At 44.1% G+C, this 24753-nt stretch overlaps 1 protein-coding gene, 1 non-coding gene and 2 pseudogenes across 2 annotated transcripts; 3 read left to right on the top strand and 1 right to left on the bottom strand.

Moving 5' to 3' along the window:
• Positions 1 to 1502: 1502 nt before the first annotated feature.
• Positions 1503 to 2939, bottom strand: RXFP4 (relaxin family peptide/INSL5 receptor 4). The gene has a single exon (XM_020285119.2). The coding sequence runs from the start codon at positions 2868 to 2870 to the stop codon at positions 1746 to 1748; it is 1125 nt and encodes a 374-aa protein (XP_020140708.1). The 5' UTR covers positions 2871 to 2939; the 3' UTR covers positions 1503 to 1745.
• Positions 2940 to 8978: 6039 nt separating this feature from the next.
• LOC142869582 (cytochrome b-c1 complex subunit 8 pseudogene) lies at positions 8979 to 12504 on the top strand (annotated as a pseudogene).
• Positions 12505 to 13862: 1358 nt separating this feature from the next.
• LOC142869581 (heterogeneous nuclear ribonucleoprotein A1-like) lies at positions 13863 to 21789 on the top strand (annotated as a pseudogene).
• Positions 15099 to 15206, top strand: LOC142869712 (U6 spliceosomal RNA). The gene has a single exon (XR_012918286.1). It is a non-coding gene; the product is annotated as a U6 spliceosomal RNA (small nuclear RNA).
• Positions 21790 to 24753: the final 2964 nt, after the last annotated feature.

Genomic DNA, 24753 nt, shown 5'->3' with positions numbered 1-24753 from the left:
AGCCTTCCCTTCTCCAACCTCCATCACTGCACCCTTCCCCTCCCTCTGCCACCTCCAAGGGTAGGTCTATGTGCATTCATTTATCTCTGACTTGGACTTCTGTAAACTTTGTCAATATTTACCTCCGGATCCCATAAAGCAGAGACACCCCCAGAGGAGCCAATATCCTGAGCCCAGCAAAGCTAACAGGAGCTGCTGGGGGTGGGAAGAGGGATACTTAGGTGGGGGGAGATTTTCCATCCTCCTGAACTGGCTGAGTACAGACCTGGAGTTTTGGGACCAGTTTAAACATTATCAAAAAGAGGAAATTAAACATCAAGAGGCTAATTAAATCTCTTTCACATTGCTTAATATGTTGTGAATTGGGTGGCTCTTTAGAGCCTCTTCTGCTCAGCAATAGAATGGAACTGGGGCAGGGGGTTCCCCACTCATTGCTCCCAGCTGTTGCTCCAGGACCTTGAGCAACCAGTGTTGTCATGGGTTACAAGACAGGGTAGAGAGCTTGGTGAGGTGAGAAGCAAGGACAGCGGAAGTGGAAGCTCCACCTCATCTTTCCTCTGCCTCCTCCCTTCTTTCCAGGGGCTGCCCCCCAGGAAGTCCCTTCTGATGGCTAACTTTTATCACTGATGGGTCACAATGAACATGGAAACCAAAAGGGAGTCCCCACCCTGGAGAACATACCTTCAAGAGGGGCTTGAGGAGCCAATCCCCTCAGTTTCATTATACCCCACTTAGAGCACATAAAAGCATTCCCGATGAGACCTTCATGGCTCCCTGCCCCCATCTTCTAGCTGTCCCCTTATTTCCTGCTTTTCCTTTACTGTCTCCATTACAAGGCATAAGAATAATAACTAACACTATATTTCAGGCAGTTGAATCCTCAATAGTCCACTTTACAGATAAGAAAACTAACTGAGGTATAGAGAGATAAAGTAATTTGCCCAAGATAAAGGTTCAAATCCAGGTGCTCTGACACCTGAATTGATAGCACCACTTTCCATGATTTCCACTCCTCTGGCCCTACCTTCAGCCTGATCTCCCAATCCTTTCTCTATTTCTCACCTCCCTTTGCCCCACTCAAGTCTTTGACTTGCTATCTTCACTTGTCCCTTCCAATCCTGATTTAAAGGGAGACACCACAGGTACTCCTAGTCAGCACTAGGGTTTTATACCCAAAACCTGGCAGGTGCCAGGGATTCCAGCAAGACCCCACACCTGGCATCCCTGCAGGGAAACTACAGCTTTTGTAGCTGAGCCCTCTGCAGGTAACAAGCATCTGTGGGCACCACTGACAAAGTAGGATGGTGGGGATGGCCAGAAACCCTGTTTTGAGGTGAGGGTGGAGGGATGGGGAAACACAGAAATAGGCACTGACCTCTGATCCGTTACCCTAGAATCCTCAGGGAAAATCTCCTGGGAATTCTTACAAAAAGCAGAAATGGGGCAACAAATCTTGTTCCACACTGAACTGGAGGTGGAGCTGGGATAAAAGGTCAAGACAATTTGTGGATAATCCAGAGGTTTATTCTCAGAGCCTCCTCTTTCCCACTTCCAAATAGAGACTTAAGCTTTGTCACACCCAGTCCTGATCCGGGCCCCCGCCTCCCCCACACCCAGAGTTGGGGTGTCAAAGATCAGACTTTTCCCTGAGGGTGTTGCAGCCTGGCAGAGGGCAGCGTCTCCCTGGGATGCAAGGATCCTACGTCTTCGAGATCTCAGAAAGGAAAGCGTTCAGCTCGCACCCTTCACCCAGGTGTCCCTTTGTCCAGGTTGGTAAGCATGGCAGATGGGCCACTCTCCGGGAAGGTGTTCACTACCCACGGCCTTCCTACCTCCTTTAGGGCCACCTGTTCCACCCAGCCTCGGCCCTGGGGCCACAGCCTCGATCGCAGGTCCCGGAAGGTGTCTGCCAGAGCCTGCCTGGGCTCCCGCCTTAGAAGACAGTACAGCACAGGGTTGAGGCAGCTGTTGCTGTGTGCCAGGCAAGTAGTGACAGGGAAGACGTAAGTATGGATGGTGTAGAAAGTGCTGTCCCAGGGCACCAGGTCAAACTTCACCAGGATACCCCAGAGAGTGACCACATGGTTGGGGAACCAGCAGAGGAAGAAGGAGGCCACCAGGATGCGGACAGAGCGGGCCACGACCCTGCTGTCCTGCCGTCGCCGTTGCCGCCGCCGCAGGAAGGCCAGCAGCAGCAGGTAGCTGGTGGTGGTGACGCCCAAGGGCACCACAAAGGCCAGCACCACCCTTTGCAGCTGGTAGGCCCCCAGCCAATACTTGCTGGGGAAACGCAGCAGGCAGAGGCGCACACCCCACACCTCACCTTCAGCCCCAAAAACAGCTGTGGGCACCGTCACCAGGGCAGCCGCTACCCACACTGCCAGGGTGGCCACGCGGGCCCAGAAGAGTGAGAGGTGGGTGCCTGGCCCTGCAGCCATGGCCACCACCCAGTAGCGAGCAACGCTCAGCGCCGTGATGAGGAAGATGCTAGCGTAGACGTTGAGGACAGTGGCCGTCAGGACCATCTTGCAGAGGGCACCTCCAAAGGGCCAGTGGAAGTCCAGTGCCGACTCGGCTGCCCAGAAGGGGAGAGTGAGTGCCAGCCCTAGATCCGCCAGAGCCAGGTTGAAGACAAAGGTGTCCGAAGGTGGGCCAGGGGCTCGCCGAGCACAGTTACCCAGTGCCCACAGAACAGCCAAATTTCCTAGCAAGCCGATGGCCCCCACAATCCCATAGGCCAGGGCAACCATGACCCTCAGAGCTAGGAATTTAGCAGGCATAGCAGCATCATCAGCACTCACCACGCTGCCTCCGGAGGTGTTGACCCAGAAGAATGTGGGTGGAAAGGCAGAGGTATTGGGTGTGGGCATTGCAGGGCTTCAGAGATTGGTGCTGAGCAGAGAGGTCCACAGGTACCTGCCAGACTGACAGAGGCCCCTGCAGGCTGTCAGCGGGAGGCTCTAGATCTGAGAGTGTGTTTGTGGCTAGCTGCCAGGAGCTCCGGCCCACGCCCACATCTCAGAGGGAGGAGTGTGGATGGGACAACCCACCTCTTCCTTGGTCCAGATTCACAGTGGGTGGGGCAGGGCAAGGAAGAGCCCCAACTCGTATGAGACAGAGAGAGAGTGTGTGTGTGTGTGAGAGAGAGAGAGAAGGGCTCTATACCGGCACAGAAGGAGGGGAGAAGGAGTTATCCCACTGTGGAGGGCGGCCCCAACCTTCCACCTCAGTGAGGACAGGAAACAGACTACAGCCTCCTCTGTTCCTATCTGTGCAGAGCCCCACATACACACCCCTTCTCTGCAGAAAGTGTTCTCTTGGGGCCCAGGGGAAGGGGCCTGGGAGGGGGCCCAGAAGCAGGGAATCAGAATGGGTGTCAGAGAGGAAAGAGCTGAGGCTCTGGAGTCCCAGGCCTGCTACTCACTAGCTGTGTGCCTGGGTAAGCTACTTCACTCCTCTAAGCCTGTTTCTTTGCTTACAATTTTCAGATAAAAGTATCTGCTTCACAGAATTGGTAATACATGTGAAGCAGCTCTTTGTATGTCTTTGCATAAATGATGATTATTTCAAAGGAGACGTTTGGTGTGTTCTCGGTGGAAGGGAGCAGGATACTGAGCAGTTAGCATGCTCAGGGAACAGTGCCAACTAAAACAGGTTGGAATTCATCTTGGCAGCAAGTGACCTTGAGGCTAAGAGCAGGGAGGGAAAGGAGAGAGGAAGTCACAGCTTCCTGTTCCCTCCCCACTGGAATACTGAGCCTGTGAGGACTTGAGTGGAACCTCCGTTCTGTTCCTGTAGTCTTGCTAACCTCTGTCACCCCCACTGCCTTTCTACCTTTCCTGCTCTAACCTGAGCCAGAGCTCAGCTGTACTCTTGACTCTGCTTCTGTCCCCAAACCCCCTTTCAGAGCTATGGGTCCTGGGATATGCCCTCACCACCCCTCATCCTGTGTCCACATGATCTCAGTCCTAACTAAAAAAAAAAAAAAGCCTCATGGGGTCCTTTCCTTTCATTCCCTCCATCTCTACCCACTGCAGAAGCTGCAATGGGGAAAAAGAAGGCGGAAGGTGGGTAGGAAAAAGAGTGAGGCTTTTTCAAGGATTCTAACATATTCAAAGCTTTTTTGCCCTCTGCTGGCTAATTATGATAATGTTTGATGTTCAGTTCCCTTGGAGTGCTGGGGGAGGAGAGGGGTTCTTCAGGACAATAAATCATCGGTGGGCTTGATGAACCCATAGTAGAAACCTAGGAGATGAGAGAGATCCAGGCATGGTACCAGGATGTGTGGGCTTTGGAGGCAGGGATGCACGTGATGAGGGTGGCAGAAAGGGAGTGTGCAGCCGAGGTCAGGTGAGCCCCACGGCCTGCCTCCTGGCCTCATGGGCTGCACCTGTGTGACTTTGTGCAGTCATTCTGTCTCCTAGATCCATGTCTACTCTTCTGCCCACCCAGAATCACCTTGCCAGTCTAGTAGTTAAGATAACTGCTTAATGTGTTGGGACCAATTTTCTCTTGGCTTGGAGAAAAGAGGCTAGGTCAGAATTCCAGGATTCTGCTATCCATTTAAAACATCTGGTCCTCTGGTTATTTCTTTATTTACCTTTATTCATTTCTAGGCTAAAGCCTTCCCAGGGTGGGGAACCTGTGGCCTTGGGGCCACATGTGTGGCCTTCTGGATCCTTGAGTGCGGCCTTTTGACTGGATCCAAATTTTGCAGAACAAATCCTTTTGTCTGGCCATGTCTAAGAACTTCATTTTTCTAGTATTCTGTTCATTTGTTCACTTATTTATTCATTCATTCTCTAATTGCAACATTTCCTGAATCCTTACTATGTGCCAGGCACTGTGCTAGATGCTGAGGAGACCAAAAAATATATGTGTGTGTGTGTGTGTGTGTATATATATATATATATATATATATATATATATATGTATATGGTTGCTCTCCTTATGGAGAATAAACTTTTTGAGATGGAGGTGATCTTTAAAATCACCTAGTTCAACTTGTCACTTTATAGAGAATGAAAGTGACTTGCCCAAGGCCACCAGGGAAGTGATGGCAGAGTCAGGATTGGAGATAAAATTCTCTTGCCTTCTAGGAGTCTTTCCTACTATATCATGAAACTCTTTAGGCATTTCTTTCTACTCGTTAATCCTTTTTCCCTTCCTGAATGCCAGTCCCTGCCCTTGGGTCTTGCTATGTTGCTCAGGCTGGTCTCAAACTCCTGAACTCAAGCCATTCTCCTATCTCGGCCTCCTAGAGTGCTAGGATTACATGCATCAGCCACTGCACCCAGCCAAAGAGAAGGGAGCTTTGCATTTGAACTTGTAGCACAGAGGATAGAGACTAGACCCTTGAAGGGCCTATACATGGCAAGAGCAGGAAGCTTGCCCCTAATCTAAATCCCTAATCTCACATTAACCCAATCAGCCACCATCTCTATTCCTTCCTATGTCTGCCAAGATTTACTGGAGAAAATTCTCCAGTTGGTAAGGGGTACGGGTAGCTCCAATGCTCAGGAAGAAGTTTTGAATCATCTCTCTCAATGAACTGTAGTGGTGGGGTTTTTTCAGAGTATTATGGGGGTACAAACGTTTTGATTACATAAAGTGCTTTTGTACAGTTTGAGTCAAAGTTATAAGTGTGCCCATCACCCAGATAGTGTGCATTGTGCCTATTCGGTGTGAATTTACTCATACCCTCCTCCTCCTTCCCATCTGCTTGATTTCCAATGAGTTTTATTTCCATATGTGCACATAAGTGTTGTTCAATTAGTTCCAATTTAATGGTGAGTACATATGGTGTTTGTTTTTCCATTCTTGTGATACTTCACTTAGAAGAATGGTCTCCAGTTCTATCCAGGTTAATACAAGAGGTATTAGTTCACCATTTTTTATGGCTGAATAGTACTCCATGGTACATATATACCACGTTTCATTAATCCACTCATGTATTGATGGGCACTTAGGTTGTTTTCACATCTTTACAATTATGAATTGTGCTGCTATAAACGTTCGGGTGCAGGTGTCTTTTTTATAAAATGTCCCTTTTTCCTCTGGGTAAATACCCAGTAGGGGGGTTGCTGGATCAAATGGTAGGTCTACTTTTAATTTTTTAAGGTATCTCCATACTATTTTCTATATTTCTTGTAGGCTTTGCTCATTCCTCTTATTTCTCTGTTCTTTTTCTTTAACTGACTTGTTTAATTCAAAGGTGTCATCTTCTAGCTCTAAGATTCTTTCTTCTGCCTGACCTAGCCTACTCTTAAGGATTTCCACTGTGTTTTGTAATTCCTTGAATACATTTTTCATCTCCAGAAGCTCTGCTTGATTTTTAAAAATAATTTGCTTTGTTTTTTTGAGACAGAGTCTCACTTTGTTGTTTGGACTAGAGTACCATGACATCACCCTAGCTCACAGCAATCTCAAACTCTTGGGCTCAGGCAATCCTCCTGCCTTAGCCTCCTGAGTAGCTGGGACTACAGGCATGCACCACCATGCCTAGCTAATTTTTTTCTATTTTTAGTTGCCTAGCTATTCTTTTTTCTATTTTTAGTAGAGACGGGGTCTTCCTCTTGCTCAGACTGGTCTTAAACTGCCGAGCTCAACCAATCCTCCTGCCTTGGCCTCCCAGAGTGCACGAGCCATCGCATGCAGACATGATTTGATTTCTTTAGTTAATTTTAATTTTTATTTATTTATTTTTGAGACAGAGTTGCTGTTGCCAGGGCTAGAGTGCCGTGGCATCAGCCTAGCTCACAGCAATCTCAAATTCCTGGGCTTAAGTGATCCTCCTGCCTCAGCCTCCTGAGTAACTGGGACTACAGGCATGCGCCACCATGCCCGGCTAATTTTTTCTATATATTTTTAGTTGGCCAATTAATTTCTTTCTATTTTTAGTAGAGACGGGGTCTCACTCTTGCTCAGGCTGGTTTTGAACTCCTGACCTTGAGCGATCCACCTGCCTCGCCTCCCAAAGTGCTAGGATTACAGGCATGAGCCACTATGCCCGGCCTCTTTAGTGAATATTTAATTCATTTCCTGTATTATTTTTGTGGTTTCTTTGCGTTGGGTTTTTATTTTCTCGTGTATTTCATTGAGCTTCCTTAAAATCCATATTTGAAATTCTTTAATCAGTCATTTCAATATTCTCATTTTAGTTGGTTTCTATTAGTATGAAGTTATTGTTTTCTTTTGTGGGTGTCCTTTCATTATGATTTGTCATGTATCTGGAGATCTTTTGCTGATTTCTTCTCATCTGGAACAGCTTTTGCTTCTTATTTTTGGATTTTAATAAACTGTTTTAGAATAGTTTTAGATTTACAGAAAAATTGCAAAGGCAGTGAGAATAATACATGTCTTTTATTTTCCAAAGTAAAATTTGTAGTGTACAAAAAAAAGAAAATAAGCAAAATATTTAGGGATAAACCTGACAAAAGAAGTGCAATACAGGGCGCGGTGGCTTATGCCTGTAATCCTAGTTCTCTGGGAGGCTGAGACAGGCAAATTGTTTGAGCTCAGGAGTTCGAAACCAACCTGAGCAAGAGCAAGACCCCGTGTCTACTATAAATAGAAAAAAATTAATTGGCCAACTAATATATATAGAAAAAAAATTAGCTGGGCATGGTGGCACATGCCTGTAGTCCCAGCTACTTGGGAGGCTGAGGCAGTAGGATTGCTTGAGCCCAGGAGTTTGAGGTTGCTGTGATCTAGGCTGACGCCACAGCACTCACTCTAGCCTGGGCAACAAAGTGAGACTCTGTCTCAAAAAAAAAAATGTCCAATACTAGTACACTGAAAACTACAAAGCATTGCTGAGAGTAAGAAGACCTACATAAAGGAGTGGTATACTGTGTTCATGGGTTGGAAGACTCAATAATATTCTTAAGATGTCAGTTTTCATCTGGGCCATAGATTCAACACAATCTAATCAAAATTCTAACAGGAGATTATATATATATATATATATATATATATATATATATATATATATATATGACAAGCTGATTTGAAAATTCACATGAGGCTGGGTGCACTGGCTCACACCTATAATCCTAGCACTCTGGGAGGCTGAGGCAGGAGGATTGCTTGAGCTCAGAAGTTTGAGACCAGCCTGAGCAACAGTGAGACCCTGTCTCTACTAAAAATAGAAAAATTAGCCAGGCATCGTGGCACACGCCTGTAGTCCCAGCTACTTGGGAGGATGAAGGAGGCTGGCGTAAGCCCAGGTATTTGAGGCTGCAATGAGCTATGATGACACCATTGTACTCTACCTAGGGTGACAGATTGAGACTCTGTCTCAAAAAAAGGAAATTGAATCCCCCTCTCCTCATTTCCCCTCTTTTAAAAAATTCATGTGACAATGCAAATATCCAAACAATTTTATAAAGTAGTCAAAAAAAATTTGTAAAAAGATAATAAGTAAAAGTATTCATGCTGCCTGATTTCAAAACTTACTATAATGCTACAGCAGTCAAAACAGTGTGGTATTGACAAAATGTCAGACATGTAAATAAATGGAAGATAATCAAGAGTCTTGAAACAGACCCCACACATTTATAGCCAATTGATTTTACAAAGGTGCAAAGACAATTCACTGAAGAATGAATGGTTTTTTCAACAAGTGGTCTGTAACAGTTGAATATCTACATAAAAAAAAAAAAAAAGAATGTATGCAAGAGAGAACCTCAATCCTTCCCCTACACCATGCACAAAAAGTAACTCAAATCATAATTGTAAAAATCTAAAACTCCAGGCCGGGCGTGGTGGCTCATGCCTGTAATCCTAGCACTCTGGGAGGCTGAGGCGGGCGGATCGCTCAAGGTCGGGAGTTGGAAACCAGCCTGAGTAAGAGTGAGATCCTGTCTCTACTAAAAATAGACATTAATTGGCCAACTAAAATATATAGAAAAAATTAGCCGGGCATGGTGGCGCATGCCTGTAGTCCCAGCTACTTGGGAGGCTGAGGCAAGAGGATTGCTTGAGCCCAGGAGTTTGAGATTGCTGTGTGCGAGGCTGATGCCACCACACTGTAGCGCCGGCAACAGAGTGAAACTCTGTCTCAAAAATAAATAAATAAATGAATAAATAAAACTCCAAAATTTCTGGGCGAAAACAAATGAGAAAGAATTTGTGACCTTTGGTTAGGCAAAGATCTCTTAGATACAACATCAATAGCACAATCCATAAATGAAAAAATTGATAAATTGAATTTCATTGAATTAAGAACTTATACTCTTTGAAAAGCCATCAAGAGCATGAAAAGACAAGCCACAGACTGAGAGAAAAATATTTACAAATCACAAACCTTATAAACAATTTTCATCTAGAATACCTAAAGAATTCTCAAAATTCAATAGGAAAACAACCTTACTTTTTTTTTTTTTTTTGAGACAGAGTCTCACTCTGTTGCCCAGGCTAGAGTGAGTGCCGTGGCATCAGCCTTGCTCACAGAAACCTCAATCTCCTGGGCTCCAGCAATCCTTCTACCTCAGCCTCCCAAGTAGCTGGGACTACAGGCATGTGCCACCATGCCTGGCTAATTTTTTCTTTTTTTTTTTATTCCCCCCCCCTAATTTTTTCTATATATTTTAGTTGGTCAATTAATTTCTTTCTCTTTTTAGTAGAGACGGGGTCTCATTCTTGCTCAGGCTGGTTTCCAACTCCTGACCTCGAGCAATCCACCCACCTCGGCCTCCCAGAGTGCTAGGATTACAGGCGTGAGCCACCGTGCCCGGCCAACAACCTTATTTTTTAAATGGGCAAAAGATTTGAACAGATATTTCACCAAAGAAGATATAGGGAATAAGCACAAGAGATGATGCTCAACATTATTAGTCATTAGGAAAATGCAAATTAAAACACAATGAAATATGCGGTGCTCACACGACTGTGGAGGGTGAGGTGACCCTGGGCCACCGCCATGATGGGCCACTGCGAGTTTGGGAACTTGACTCGGATGCGACATGTGATCACTTACAGCTTGTCCTCCTTTGAGCAGCGAGCCTTCCCGCACTACTTCACCAATGGGGTCCCTAGCGTGCTGTGCTGCATCCAGGAGTCTGCCCTCCTCGTGGTGCTGTCATTTGTAGTGTTTTCTCTTGTCTACACGTGGGGGGACCAAGGAGTTCGAGAAATCCAAGATGAAGAATCCAACTGTCTATGAAAATGACAGATGAGCCCCTCATCTGAATGATGGCTCCCTGTCTCTGAAATCTGGAAGGTCCTTCTCTGGGAGAGGAGTCTGCTTTGTAGTATCTTGAAGACACAATAAACTCATATGGGCAAAACAAACAAACAAACCCACAATGAAATAATACTACATTCCTAATAGAATGTCTAAATTAAAAAGACTGACCATAGTAAGTGTTGGTGAGGATGTGAAATGACTAGAACTTTCATACACTGCTGGTGGTAATGTAAAATGATGTAAACACTTTGTAAAAACAATTTGGCAATGCTTGTTTTGGCAGCACATATACTAAAATTGGAATGATACAGAGAAGATTAGCATTTAAAATATTAAAAAAACAATTTGGCAGTTTCTTATAAAGTTAAACATACACTTACTATATGTCCCAGCCATTCTACTCCTAGGCATTCACTCAAGAGAAATGAAAGTATTATGTATGTTCATAAAAAAACTTGTACACAGGCAGGGCACAGTGGCTCATACCTGTAATCCCAGCATTCTGGGAGACCACGGTGGAAGGATCACTTGAGGTCAGGAGTTCGAGACCAGGTTAAGCAAAACCAGGAACCCATGTATCTACTAAAAATAGAAAAATTAGCTGGCACATGCTAATTGTGATGGCACACGACTGTAGTGCCTGCTACTTGGGAGGCTGAGGCAGGGGGATCACTGGAGCCTAGGAATTTGAGGTTGCAGTGAACTATAATGATGCCACTGCACTCTAGCTGGGGTGACAGAGTGAGATTCTGTCTCAAAAAAAAAAAAAAGATTCATACACAAATATTCACAGCAGCTTTATTGGAAGTAGCTTAAAATTGGGAACAATTCAAATGAATAACCTAATCACCCACCAACCAGTGAATGGACAAACAAATCTTGATATATTCATGCAAGAGAATACTACTCACCAGTGAAAAGGAAAGAAAGCAGAAAGCAACAATGTTGTTACACACAATAAGAAGCCCGGAGGAAAGAGCCCTGGTGACTGCCAGATGACTGTTGCTGTCTCTTGCTGTTGCCTCACTGAAGCACCTGTTCCTCCTGTAGCAATGCTGTCGCCGCCACACTACAGCCAAGTCCTATGTTCACCAGCCCCTAGTCCTGGCCATGTGCTCCTCTAAAATGGGATGACCTCAATGCAGTTTGCTCTAGACCAGTTTCACTGTAGGGTGCTCCCTGCCAGTCTTCCCAGGCTGTGGCTCTGAGCACGCTAACCCTTGTATCTTCTATGCCCCCCTACCTTGAACTCATATACCTGAGTAGCTTTCCATTTCAGATGTCAGGGGTTCATCTTCTCAAGAAAGGGGTGGGGTGGGCAGGTGCCTCGCCACACTTGTAGATGAGCAGAGGCTCTTCTCAGGGCCACTCTTCTAAAACCAAACGTAAGAGAAGTCTTCAGTAACTGAGACTGCTAGTTAAGTCCTTGGTGGAACACTCTGCTATCCTCTACACCCTAAAACCGGGGCCTGTGCTACAACTTACATGTTTCTAATCAGCTTAATCGTTCATACCTTCGTCCAAACGGCATTTACCAGCTGGGTGTGGTGGCATGCCACCTGTAATCCCAGGTACTCGGGAGGCTGAGGAGGGAAGATTTTTTTTTTTTGGAGACACAATCTCACTCTGTCACCCAGGCTGGAGTGCAGTGGCACAATCATAGCTTACCATAACCTCCTGGGCTCAAGTGAACTTCGTGCCTCAGGCTCCTGAGTAGTAGCACTATAGGCACATGCCACCATGCCCAGCTAATTTTTTAAGTTTCTGTAGAGATGGGGTCTGAGTGTGTTGCCCAGGCTGGTCTTAAACTCCTGGCCTCCAGCCATCCTCCTGCCTCAGCCTCCCAAACTGCTGGTATTACAGGTGTGAGCCACTGCACCCAGCCTGGGAGGATCTCTTGACCCAGGAGTTGAAGACCAGCATGGATAACAGTAAGACCCTGTCTCAAAAAAATAAAAATGGTTAAAAACAAAAGGCATTTACCAGGCACTAGGTATGTGACAACGACCGTGAAGGCATGGGACACACAGAGATGATTAAGACATAGTTCCTGGCCTGAAGGAGCTCATTCTTAGCAAGGGCAAACAAAAGCATAAATGATATTTGTAAACACAGCATTGAAAGGTGCTTTATTAAAGATTGAATAGAGAGTTCAGAAGGTACACAAAGGATGAAATGTTGAATTTTACCTGAGATAGTCACAGAGATGGTTTTTTAACTGAACCTTGAAAAACCAGTAGACATATGTTTGTCCAAGACGGATTTTAGGTGGAGGGAACAGTTCCATCAAAGACTTGGTGGCCGGCCGGGCTTGGCGGCTCACGCCTGTAATCCTAGCACTCTGGGAGGCCGAGGCAGGCAGATTGCTCAAGGTCAGGAGTTTGAAACCAGCCTGAGCAAGAGCGAGACCCCGTCTCTACCATAAATAGAAAAATTAATTGGCCAACTAATGTATATAGAAAAAAAATTAGCCGGGCATGGTGGCACATGCTTATAGTCGCAGCTATTTGGGAAGCTGAGGCAGTAGGATCGCTTGAGCCCAGGAGTTTGAGGTTGCTGTGAGCTAGGCTGAAGCCATGGCACTCACTCTAGCCTGGGGAACAAAGTGAGACTCTGTCTCAAAAAAAAAAAAAAAAAAAAAAAAGAAAGACATGGTGGCATGCAGCATCTGGAGAAATTCAAGAATTTCAGCATGGTTTGCACAATTGTGTGTGTACCCAGGAAAACACCAGGAATGATGGGTGGGAGAGGTAAGAGTGAGGTTGTGGAGAACCTTAGGCCAGGCAAATAAGCTTGGATTTTATTCTATAGCATAAGAAGCCACTAAAAGTTTGTAATCTAAACAGTGACAGAATCAGTAAACAGTGACAGAATCAGATTTTTTAAAAAAATTCTCCTGCCTCAGCCTCCTGAATAGCTAGGAGTCCAGGCGTGCGCCATCACGCCTGGCTAATTTTTTCTATGTCTGGTAGAGATGGGATCTCTTGAACTGCTGATGACAAGTAACTCTCCCGCCTTGTCCTCACAGAATACTAGGATTACAGGCGTGAGCCACTGTGTCTGGCCAGAATCAAATTTATTTTTCAGGCTGGGTGGGGTGGCTCATGCCTGTAATCCTAGCATTCTGGGAGGCCAACGAGGGTGGATCACTCAAGGTCAGGAGTTCGAAACCAGCCTGAGCAAGAGCAAGACCCGTCTCTACTATAAATAGAAAGAAATTAATTGCCCAGCTAAAAATATATACAGAAAAAATTAGCTGGGCATGGTGGCACGTACCTGTAGTCCCAGCTACTCGGGAGGCTGAGGCAGGAGGATCGCTTGAACCCAGGAGTTTGAGGTTGCTGTGAGCTAGACTGACGCCATGACACTCTAGCCCAGGCAACAGAGTGAGACACTGTTTCAACAAATATATATATACACATATTTTTTTAGGAGTATCCATCTGTTGATGGTGTGAAAGACCATTCAAGGGGATTGAGAATGGCAGGAGAAATATTAACTAGGAGGTTTTTTTTTTTTTTTGAGACAGAGTCTCGCTTTGTTGCACAGGCTAGAGTGAGTGCCGTGGCGTCAGCCTAGCTCACAGCAACCTCAAACTCCTCTGCTCAAGCAATCCTCCTGCCTCAGCCTCCCAAATAGCTGGGACTACAGGCATGGGCCACCATGCCCAGCTAATTTTCCAATTAATTTCTTTCTATTTATAGTAGAGACGGGGTCTCGCTCTTGCTCAGGCTGGTTTCAAACTCCTGACCTTGAGCAATCCGCCTGCCTCGGCCTCCCAGAGTGTTAGGATTACAGGCGTGAGCCACCGCGCCTGGCCTAACTAGGAGGTTTTTGTAAACAGAGGCTAGGTTAGACAAAAAGTAGAGGAGGGTAGGAATGCTGATTATATTTAGGAAGTAGAAGCAAGTGACTTGGAATGTAAAAGGATTATGAAAAGGGAAGAATTAAGAATATTAATTAGGTTGGAGAATTAAGTGCACAGAGGTTACACAAATGGATGGATGGATAGATGTATGGTAGTACCGTGTACAACATTAGAAAATATAGGCAGAGAAAGAATTGAAATGTTTGTGAATCGTCTGGGTGTAGCAATCTAATATGCAGTTGACCACAGGTCTGGAAGGAGACCTGCTCTCTTTTTTTTTTTTTTTTCTTTTCTTTTCTTTTTTTTAATTTTTAAATTTATTTACTTTTTTCGTCTTTTATTTCCATACACAAGAAGTCCTTAAGACCTGCTCTCTTGAAGATGGGGATTTAGGAGTTTTCACGGGAAGGTGGTGGTGGGCAAACCCATAGAGGAAAAGGTCTAGTTAGTAGCTCTGAATCCAGTCGGTTGCTTTCACTGCAGTGAATTGTTTCTCATTTCCTCCTTTCTCCTTTTTTTTTTTAATTTCTTTTATTGATGTTGTCTTGCTATATTGCCCAGATTAGTCTCTCGAACTCCTCCAGACTGGTCTCAAGCGATCCTCCCACCTTAGCCTCCTGAGTAGCTAGGATTACAAGCCCAAGCCACCATGCCTGTAAAAAGCCTAATTTTGTCCCAGTAACCACTCCTCCCCTACAGAGCCCAGATGACTTGGAAGAAGATAATTCCATCTCCAGCTGTAGGGGGGATCCTGACAATTTAAGCCAATCACAATGTAACCATCCTCTTGACAGTAATTGTTTTAAGAGTCAAGGCTTAGACTAATCAATTCATGACATTGAATTGGCCCAATTAGACTGAAGTGGGGGAAGGATTTTTACTCTATGAGTGCCAGAGAGGACTTTTTTCTCTTGTTGGACGTAAACACAGAAGCATGGGGCACACATGCCCCAGCTGGTGCTAGCACTCATGTTGATACCATAAAAGAAGCCAGTCTAAGGACAAAGCCTTCCTATGGAGGCAAACAGACATAGAGAAACTGTGCTCGCTTCGGCAGCACATATAGTAAAATTGGAACAATACAGAGACGGTTAGCATGGCCCCTGCACAAGGATGAGAATGCAAATTTGTGAAGTGTTCCATATTTTAAAAAAAAATAGAGAAACTGTGCACGCACCATCTTTGGACTTCTAGTTATGGGAGATAATGCATTTATTGTTGTTTAAGCCATTTTGAGTTGAGACCAGACTATGTTTGTTAAACTGATTGCTTACTGTAGCAAGAGAGAGATACACTGGGCAGATCCATCTCTCCAAGCAGAGCAGACTGCAGATCTTCTACCTAAAGGATTTTGGGAAGCTGGAATTCAGAGGTTGCCATATTTTCAAAGACATAAAGACAGAGACATTATCTGTAGAATATGGTTACACTGACATGACTGTTGATTGGCTGGCACTCAGAGGCCTGTTTATTGGAGATAGACTGAGAATCGAGGGGCTGATGCTGACTGGATGGTATTCACTTAGGTGAATTGTTGATTGATTTAAGTATAACACAGGTTCTGACAGCTACTTGTTACCATGATTACAGAAAAATCAAATTAATCTTTTTATAAGTTTGGGAAAACTTTTTTGAGTCTCAAGAAGAATTATCCTCTTCCTGTCCAAGGCCAATCCCTCCATCTGTATTCTTAAATCCTTTTCTTCCCAGATTTTACTCCATCAGTCATTTGCTTCCTCTTGGGTTTTCTTTTTCTTTTTTTTTTTTGAGACAGAGTCTCACTCTGTTGCCCAGGCCAGAGTGCCGTGGCGTCAGCCTAGCTCACTGCAACCTGAAACTCCTGGGCTCAAGCAATCCTTCTGCCTCAGCCTCCTGAGTAGCTGAGACTACAGGCATGCGCCACCATGCCTGGCTAATTTTTAAAAAATATATTTTTAGTTGTCCAGCTAATTTCTTTCTATTTTTTTTAGTAGAGGCAGGGTCTCGCTCTTTCTCAGGCTGGTCTCAACTCCTGAGATCAAATGATCTGCCCACCTCAGCCTCCCAGAGTGCTAGGATTACAGGTGTGAGCCACTGGCACCTGGCCAATGTCATATATTTTAAAGAGTAAAGGCCAGTTATTTTGTAGGATGTTTCTCAATTTGGGTTTGATACTTCTTCCTGATTATAGTCCGGTTATGAAATTTGGGCAGGGACACCATAGAGGGGATATGTTTATTTTAGTGCATCAGATCAGGAGATGCATGATGTCTATAACTAGTGATGTTAACTTTAGTCATTTAGTTAAGGTGGTATCTTCAAGGTTTTTCCACTGTAAAGGTACCATTATCCCTTTGTAATTATTAAGTACCTTTGAGACTTTGAGGAAATACTTTGAAATTATGTAAATATCCTATTACTATTCTAGCTTTGACCCTCTAATTTTAGTATCCACTGATGGTTCTTTCCTGAATCAATTATTACTATAATATTATCATTGCCAAATGGCGATTTTGATGCCATGTTTTAAATCCACAGCCTCTTTCTGACAGTTGTTATTTCTCTAAGATGATAAGTCCTACAGGAATCTGTTGTTTGGCAGGAACCCAAGCCTGAGTTCTACCCATCTTCATTGCTCTTCTTCTAATGGCTTGGTTCTCAGGCCCCTGATGAGAAACCACATTTGGGAAGGACTGTTATATTTCACATATTGCCTCTAAGTCCACTCATAACAGCCCTGTGAAAAATCATGTTTGCATGATCAATGTTGCAACAAGAGGTGGTTTTTTTTGTTTCATTTTGTTTTTTTATTGAGACAGAGTCTTGCTCTGTAATACAGGCTGGAGTGCAGTGGCACTAATGTAGCTCACTGCAGCCTTGACCGCCCAGGCTTAAACTATCCTTCTGCCTCAGCCTCCCAAGTAGCTAGGACTACAGGGTAGACACCACCACACCCACCTAATTAAAAAATTTTTTTGTAGAGACAGGGGTCTCACTATATCACCCAAGCTGGTCTCAAGCTCCTGGCCTCAATTGATCCTCCTGCCTCAGCCTCTCAAAGTGCTGGGATTACAGACTTGAGCCACCGTACCAGTGAGAAGTATTTTTGAGTGGCTCAGATGCTAAGCATTTCCCCCATTTCCTCTGGCTTTCCCAGAAGTTCACATTTTAATTATTAGGAGCCTAGTCATGGCCAATCAGCGTATTAACTTTAGTCACAACATCTAGTATGGCAAATAATTTGATATGGCCTAAAATTTGAATGGATTATTTTTACCAGACCTGGTCTTAAGTAGTTTTGGACTACAGAGATAGAGTTTTCTCTACACAATTACATAACTGCCTTGTTTTTTCCTATTCCCCTCTTTTTTTTTTTAAGAGACAATATCTCACTCTGTCACCCAGGCTGGAGTGCAGTGGCACAGTCACAGCTCACTATAGCTTCAAACTCTTGACCTCAAGGGATCCTCCTGCCTTGGCCTCTCAAGAAGCTCTGACTACAGGCTTGTGCCACTGCGCCTGGTTTCCTATCCCTTTTCATCAGAAAAACTTGGGACAAAATGTTGATTTATTTTGGCACTGTGCTTTTCCTATGGCTCTAAAGAATAATCAACACATTGTACTATCCTCCCATTTTGCTAACAGGACTCCCAAAGCTACACCCTGTCTCCTGGTTTGGCTGACTTCTCAGTCAGGAACGGGTTAATCCATACTCGGCAGTTCACAGTTCCACTGAGGATCTGTGATTTGCAAACCCACTCTTAATATCAATTTATTTTCCAGTTATACAAATAACCAAAGTCACTGAAGGTAGCTCAAGTAAGTGGAAGAAAGAAGGAACTGTATTTTTAAAATACATTGGGAAACCTCATAGCTATCCAAAGACAGGGCACAAAGTATAGTCAGGCTTCATAGAGGCTAGAATTGGGACTATACATTCATTTTTTCTTTCTTTCTTCTTTTTTTTTTTTTTTTTTTTTTGAGACAGAGTCTCACTCTCTTACCGGGCTAGAGTGCCATGACGCCAGCCTAGCTCATGGCAGCCTCCAACTCCTGGGCTCAGGCGATCCTCCTGCCTCAGCCTCCCCTCCTGCCTCAGCCTCCCCAGTAGCTGAGACTACAGGTATGCGCCACCATGCCCGGCTAATTTTTTTCTATATATTTTTAGTTGGCCAATTAATTTCTTTCTATTTTTAGTAGAGATGGGGTCTCGCTCAGGCTGGTTTTGAACTCCCGACCTTGAGCAATCCACCCGCCTCGGCCTCCCAGAGTGCTAGGATTACAGGCGTGAGCCACCGTGCCCGGCCTACACTCATTTTTTAATAGCTGCTCCACTCTTTCTTGACATGTTTCTCCTTGTATGGAGGTGGAAAAATATTTCTAACACTGTTTTTTAGAGGTGACATCAGAATTCCTCATATGAAATCTCTGTTTTGAAAAAGTATTCAATAAGTTCTTCAGGCAGCACCCAAAGGGGTGATATGGTGAATACTGGAGACCTGGAGAAAGCCCACCCTCCATCTTTTCTTTTTGCCCCATCACACCTCCCATTGCTGTGAGAAAGAATATTCGATGAAAACAGCAGGACCCAGTTCAGCATTTCCCAATTTCAGACTGATCTAAATGAACTCATGGGAGACACTTTGGAAACAGGTGTGGGAATGCAGCACCACCATCTGGAGAAAAGAAGACTGGATTGTATCTAGAAAGTGCCACTGAAACAATAGGGGAGGAGCAAGTCCCAGGGGCAGGAGAGGATACTGAGAGAGAGGTTATGGGGCCTAGCCCTCCTTTGGCTTTTATGTCCTCTCCAAGCTGTGACTGCCTTACAGTTGGTAGTAAATGGCCTGATAATACCCAAGTGAGCACTAGGAAATTGAAGAATCATTGAGATTCATGTGTCAATTTTTTTTTTTTTTTTTGAGACAGAGTCTTGCTCTGTTGCCTGAGCTAGAGTGCCATGGCATCAGCCTAGCTCACAGCAACCTCAAACTCCTGGGCTCAAGTGATCCTCCTGCCTCAGCCTCCCCTCTAGCTGGGACTACAGGCATGCGCCACCATGCACAGCTAATTTTTTCTATATATTTTTAGTTGTCCAGCTAATTTCTTTCTATTTTTAGTAGAGACGGGGTCTCACTCTTGCTCAGGCTGGTCTTAAACTCCTGATCTTGAGTGATCCTCCCACCTTGGCTTCCCAGAGTGCTAGCATTACAGGCACAAGCCACCACACCTGACCCATGTGCCAATTTTCTGACTGTGCACTAAACAGGAAGGAAAAATGACCTAAGCCTAATCTCTTTCTCTCTCTCTCTCTCTTTCTTTCTTTTTTTTTTTAGGCGAGTCTGTCGACCAGACTGGAGTACAGTGGCACTAATCCTAGCTCACTGTAACCTCTAACTCCTTGGTTACTCCTGTAACCTCGATCCTCCCACCTCAGTTTCCCAAGTAGCTGGGACTACAGGCACACACCACCACGTCTGGCTAATTTTTAATTTTTTTGTACAGACACGGTCTCCTGCTATGTTGCCCAGGCTGGTCTTGAACTCCTGGCCTCAAATAATCTTCCCATCTTAGCCTCTCAAAGTGCTGAGATTATAGGCATGAGCTACTTGTGCCCCTCTCTCACTTTGGAGAGACTTTTTCAATTAAAAATATAACAAAATGCTATTGAATGGAGTTTAGAAAATCAGACTTGGTTGTATCAATAGAGAAATGTTATTGGAGAAATTCAGACTTTTTTTTGAGACAGAATCTTGTTCTGTCATCCAGGCTAGAGTGCCATGGCATCAGCCTAGTTCACAGGCAACCTCAAACTCCTGCCTCAGTGATCTTCCTGCCTCAGCCTCCTGAGTAGCTGAGACTACAGGTGCACACCACCATGCCCGGCTAATTTTTTCTATTTTTAGTAGAGATGGAGTCTAGCTCTTGCTCAGGCTGATCTCTGACTTTTAAGAGAATTGTAAATAAATGAGTGAAGCATTTAGCTTAAGAAAGTAAAGGAAAAAAAAAATCCTCCCCAACGGAGAAGATAATTAATAAAAATAAAACTTTAAATTAATATGGGAAATACGTTTGTGGGCTTACTCCTTTCTGCCCGCGGATGCTGCTGAGGAAGCATAAAGTCTCTTTACCCACTGCGGTCATGTCTAAGTCAGAGTCTCCTGGAGAACCCGAGCAGCTGCGGAAGCTGTTCATTCATCAGAGGGTTGAGCTTTGAAAGGACCAATGAGAGTCCGAGGAGCCATTTTGAGCAATGGGGATCGCTCAGAGACTGTGTGGTAAGGAGAGATCCAAACACCAAGTGCTCCTGGGGCTTTGGGTTTGTCACATACGCCACTGTGGAGGAGATGGATGCAGCAATGAATGCGCGGCCACACAAGGCGGGTGGAAGAGTTGTGGAACCAAAGAGAGCTGCCTCCAGAGAAGATTTTCTTAAAGTGCCCACCAGGTGCCCACTTAACTGTGAAAAAGGTCTTTGTTGGTGGCATTACAGAAGATACTGAAGAACATCACCTAAGAGACTACTTTGAACAGTATGGGAAAATTGAAGTGATTGCAATCATGACTGACAGAGGCAGTGAGTGGCAAGAAGAGGGGCTTTGCTTTTGTAACCTAGTAACCATGATTCTGTGGATAAGATTGTCATTCAGAAATACCGTACTGTGAATGGCCACAATTGCGAAGTAAGGAAAGCCCTGTCAAAGCAAGAGATGGCTAGTGCTTCATCCAGCCAAAGAGGTCGAAGTGGTTCTGGAAACTTTGGTGGCGGTTGTGGAGGTGGGAATGACAACTTTGGCGGTGGAAGAAACTTCAGTGGTTGAGGCGGCTTTGGTGGCAGCCGTGGTGGTGGTGGATATGGTGGCAGTAGGGATGGGTACAATGGATTTGGTAATGATGGAAGCAATTTTGGAGGTGGTGGAAGCTACAATGATTTTGGCAATGACAATAATCAGTCTTCAAATTTTGGACCCATGTAGGGAGAAAATTTTGGAGGCAGAAGCTCTGACCCTTATGGTAGTGGAGGTTAATACTTTGCCAAACCATGAAACCAAGGTGGCTATGGTGGTTCCAGTAGCAGCAGTAGCTATGGCAGTGGCAGAAGGTTTTAATTATTCCCAGGAAACAAAGCTTAGCAGGAGAGGAGAGCCAGAGAAGTGACAGGGAAGCTGCAGGTTACAACAGATTTGTGAACTCAGCCAAGCACAGTGGTGGCAGGGCCTAGCTGCTACAAAGAAGACATGTTTTAGACAATACTCATGTGTATGGGCAAAAAACTCGAAGACTGTATTTGTGACTAATTGTATAACAAGTTATTTTAGTTTCTGTTCTGTGGAAAGTGTAAAGCATTCCAACAAAGGGTTTTAATGTAGATTTTTTTTTTTTTTTGCACCTATGCTGTTGATTGCTAAATGTAATAGCCTGATCATGACGCTGAATAAATGTGTCTTTTTTTAAAATTTGCCATGTAAAGTTAATTTACTCTGAAGCCATTTTGGTAAACTTCCCCAAAAGTGTGAAGATAGAATTCCTTCAGGGTGATGCCAGGTTCTATTTGAAATTCTTTTACAATCTCCTTGGGTGGAGAAGCCATTGTCTTCAGAAAGTTTGGTGTAGTTGAACTGACGGTTACTACTGTGACCTGAAGTTTACCATAAAAGGGGTCAAACAAGGAAAATCATGGAATTATTGGTTATAAAGATGATTGTTGGCATATCCTATGCAATATGTCTATATTGAATAATGGTACCAGATAAAATTATAGATGGGAATGAAGCTTGTATATCAACCATTATCATGTGTAATCAATAAATGATTTAATTCTCTTGAAAAAAATTAATATAGGCCGGGCGCGGTGGCTCACGCCTGTAATCCTAGCACTCTGAGAGGCCAAGGCGGGCGGATTGCTCGAGGTCAAGAGTTCGAAACCAGCCTGAGCAAGAGCAAGATCCCATCTCTACTATAAAAAATAGAATGAAATTAATTGGCCAACAAATATATATATATAGAGAAAAAATTAGCTGGGCATGGTGGCGCATGCCTGTAGTCCCAGCTACTTGGGAGGCTGAGGCAGGAGGATTGCTTGAGCCCAGGAGTTTGAGGTTGCTGTGAGCGATGAGGCTGATGCCACGGCACTCACTCTAGCCTGGGCAACAAAGTGAGACTCTGTCTCAAAAAAAAAAAATTAATATGGAATTGATGAACAGATTGATGAATAAAACTAAAAGCTACATTTTTTAAAAAGGTGAATAGACAAGACCCTGGCAAGGCTAAGGAAAATGAAAAGAAAAAGAGAGAAGGGGCCCGGCATAGTGGCTCACGCCTGTAATCCTAGCACTCTGGGAGGCAGAGGTGGGCGGATTGCTTGAGTTCAGGAGTTCGAAACCAGCCTGAGCGAGACACCCCACCCCCAACCCCGGTCTTTCTAAAAATAGAAAGAAATTAATTGACCAACTAAAAATATATATAGAAAAAATTAGCTGGGCATGGTGGTGCATGTCTGTAGTCCCAGCTACTCAGGGGACTGAGGCAGTAGGATCGCTTAAGCCCAGGAGTTTGAGGTTGCTGTGAGCTAGGCTAATGCCATGGCACTCACTCTAGCCTGGGCAACAAAATCAGACTCTGTCTCAAAAATAATATTAAAAATTAAAAAATAAAAATAAAAAAAGGAAATCCAGCATTAGAGTTGTTTACAATAATACATTAAAGGGAAAAAATATCTTTTTATGATTATATCAGACCTACCAAAATGGATTGCTAAGTTTTAATACCTATTCCTGATCAAAATGCTTAATAAAATGAAGGTAGAAGAAAATTTCCTAAACATTGCAAATAATATTTATAGAAGTAAACATTAAATTCAAAGTAAAGTTGCTTCTCCAAAGAAGATATACAAAGAGCCAGCAAGCACCTGAAAAGGTCAAATGTCATTAAGGAATCAGAACCACAATGAGACACAGCTTCACACCTCATGTGATGGCTATGTTAAAAAAATTGAAGCAGGGATGGTGGCAATGGCCTGTAGTCCCAGCTACACTGGAGGCTGAGGTAGGAGGATTGCTTGAGGCCAGAAGTTTGAGGCTGCAGTGTGCTAAGATTGCACCTGTGAATAGCCACTGCATTCCAGCCTGGCCAACTTATCAAGACCCCATATCTAAAAAATAATAATAATTTAAAAATTGAAAATAACAAGTGTTGGGGAAGATGTGGAGCAATAGGAATCCTGATACATTGCTGGCGGGAATATAAAATGGTGCAGCCACTTAGTTTGGCAGTTCCACAAAAGTTAAACATAGAATTACCATATGCCCCAGCAATTCTGTTCCTATGTATAAACCTTAAAGAATTAAAAACAGGGCTGGACGCGGTGGTTTACACCTGTAATCTTAGCACTCTGTGAGGCTGAGGCGGGAGGATTGCTCGAGGTCAGGAGTTCAAAACCAGCCTGAGCAAGAGTGAGACCCCGTCTCTAGTATAAATAGAAATTAATTGGCCAACTAATATATATAGAAAAAATTAGCCGGGCATGGTGGTGCATGCCTGTGGTTCCAGCTACTTGGGAGGCTGAGGCAGTAGGATTGCTTGAGCCCAGAAGTTTGAGGTTGCTGTGAGCTAGGCTGACGCCACCGCACTCACTCTAGCCTGGGCAACAAAGCGAGATTCTGTCTCAAAAAAAAAAAAGAATTAAAAACAGGTACTTAAATGCTTGTTTATGAATGTAGATAGCAGCACTATTTACAATAGCCAAGAGGTGGAAACAACTCAAATGTTCATCAGTGTATGAATGGATAAATTGTAATATATACATCCAGTGGAATATTATTCAGTGATAAAAAGGAATGAAGTTCTGCTATATGCTACAACACATGGATGAACCTTGAAAATAGGCTAAAGGAAAGAAGCTAGATACAAAATATCACATATTGTATAATTACCTTGTATGATTTCATTTATATGAAATAAGTACAATAGGCAAATCTAGAGAAACAGTAGATTAGTGGTTGCCAGCATCTTGTGGGAGGAGGAAATGGGAACTGACTGGTTCAGGATTTATTTTTTGGGGTGCAGGGTTTCTTTTTGGGGTAATGAAATTATCCAGGTTTAGATAATGGTGATTGTTGCACAACCTGGGAATATATTAAAAAGCCTGGGCCGGGCGTGGTGGCTCACGCCTGTAATCCTAGCACTTTGGGAGGCCGAGGCGGGCGGATCGCTCAAGGTCAGGAGTTCGAAACCAGCCTGAGCGAGACCCCGTCTCTACCAAAAATAGAAATAAATTAATTGACCAACTAAAAATATATATACAAAAAATTAGCCGGGCATGGTGGCACATGCCTGTAGTCCCAGCTACTCGGGAGGCTGAGGCAGTAGGATCGCTGAGCCCCGGAGATTGAGGTTGCTGTGAGCCAGGCTGACGCCACGGCACTCACTCTAGCCTGGGCAACAAAGTGAGACTCTGTCTCAAAAAAAAAAAAAAAAAAAAAAGCCTGAATTGTACACTTACAGTTACCCTTTTAAAAGGGTAAATTTATGGCATATGAATTATTTCTCAATTTTTAAAAAAACCACAATGTAATTTGAATCATAATCCCAACAGCATTGTTTTGGGAAGAAGAGGTAATGAGAAAACAATGTTGTTTAATCTAAAATTCATTTGGATTACTTGGATCTGACCTCTGTCAAAAAACAAAAACAAACAAACAAAAAAAAAAAATTCATT

Source organism: Microcebus murinus, chromosome 2, assembly GCF_040939455.1.
Source record: "Microcebus murinus isolate Inina chromosome 2, M.murinus_Inina_mat1.0, whole genome shotgun sequence".
Taxonomy (NCBI): Eukaryota; Metazoa; Chordata; class Mammalia; order Primates; family Cheirogaleidae; genus Microcebus; species Microcebus murinus.
This window is presented reverse-complemented; position numbering and strand designations above follow the sequence as displayed.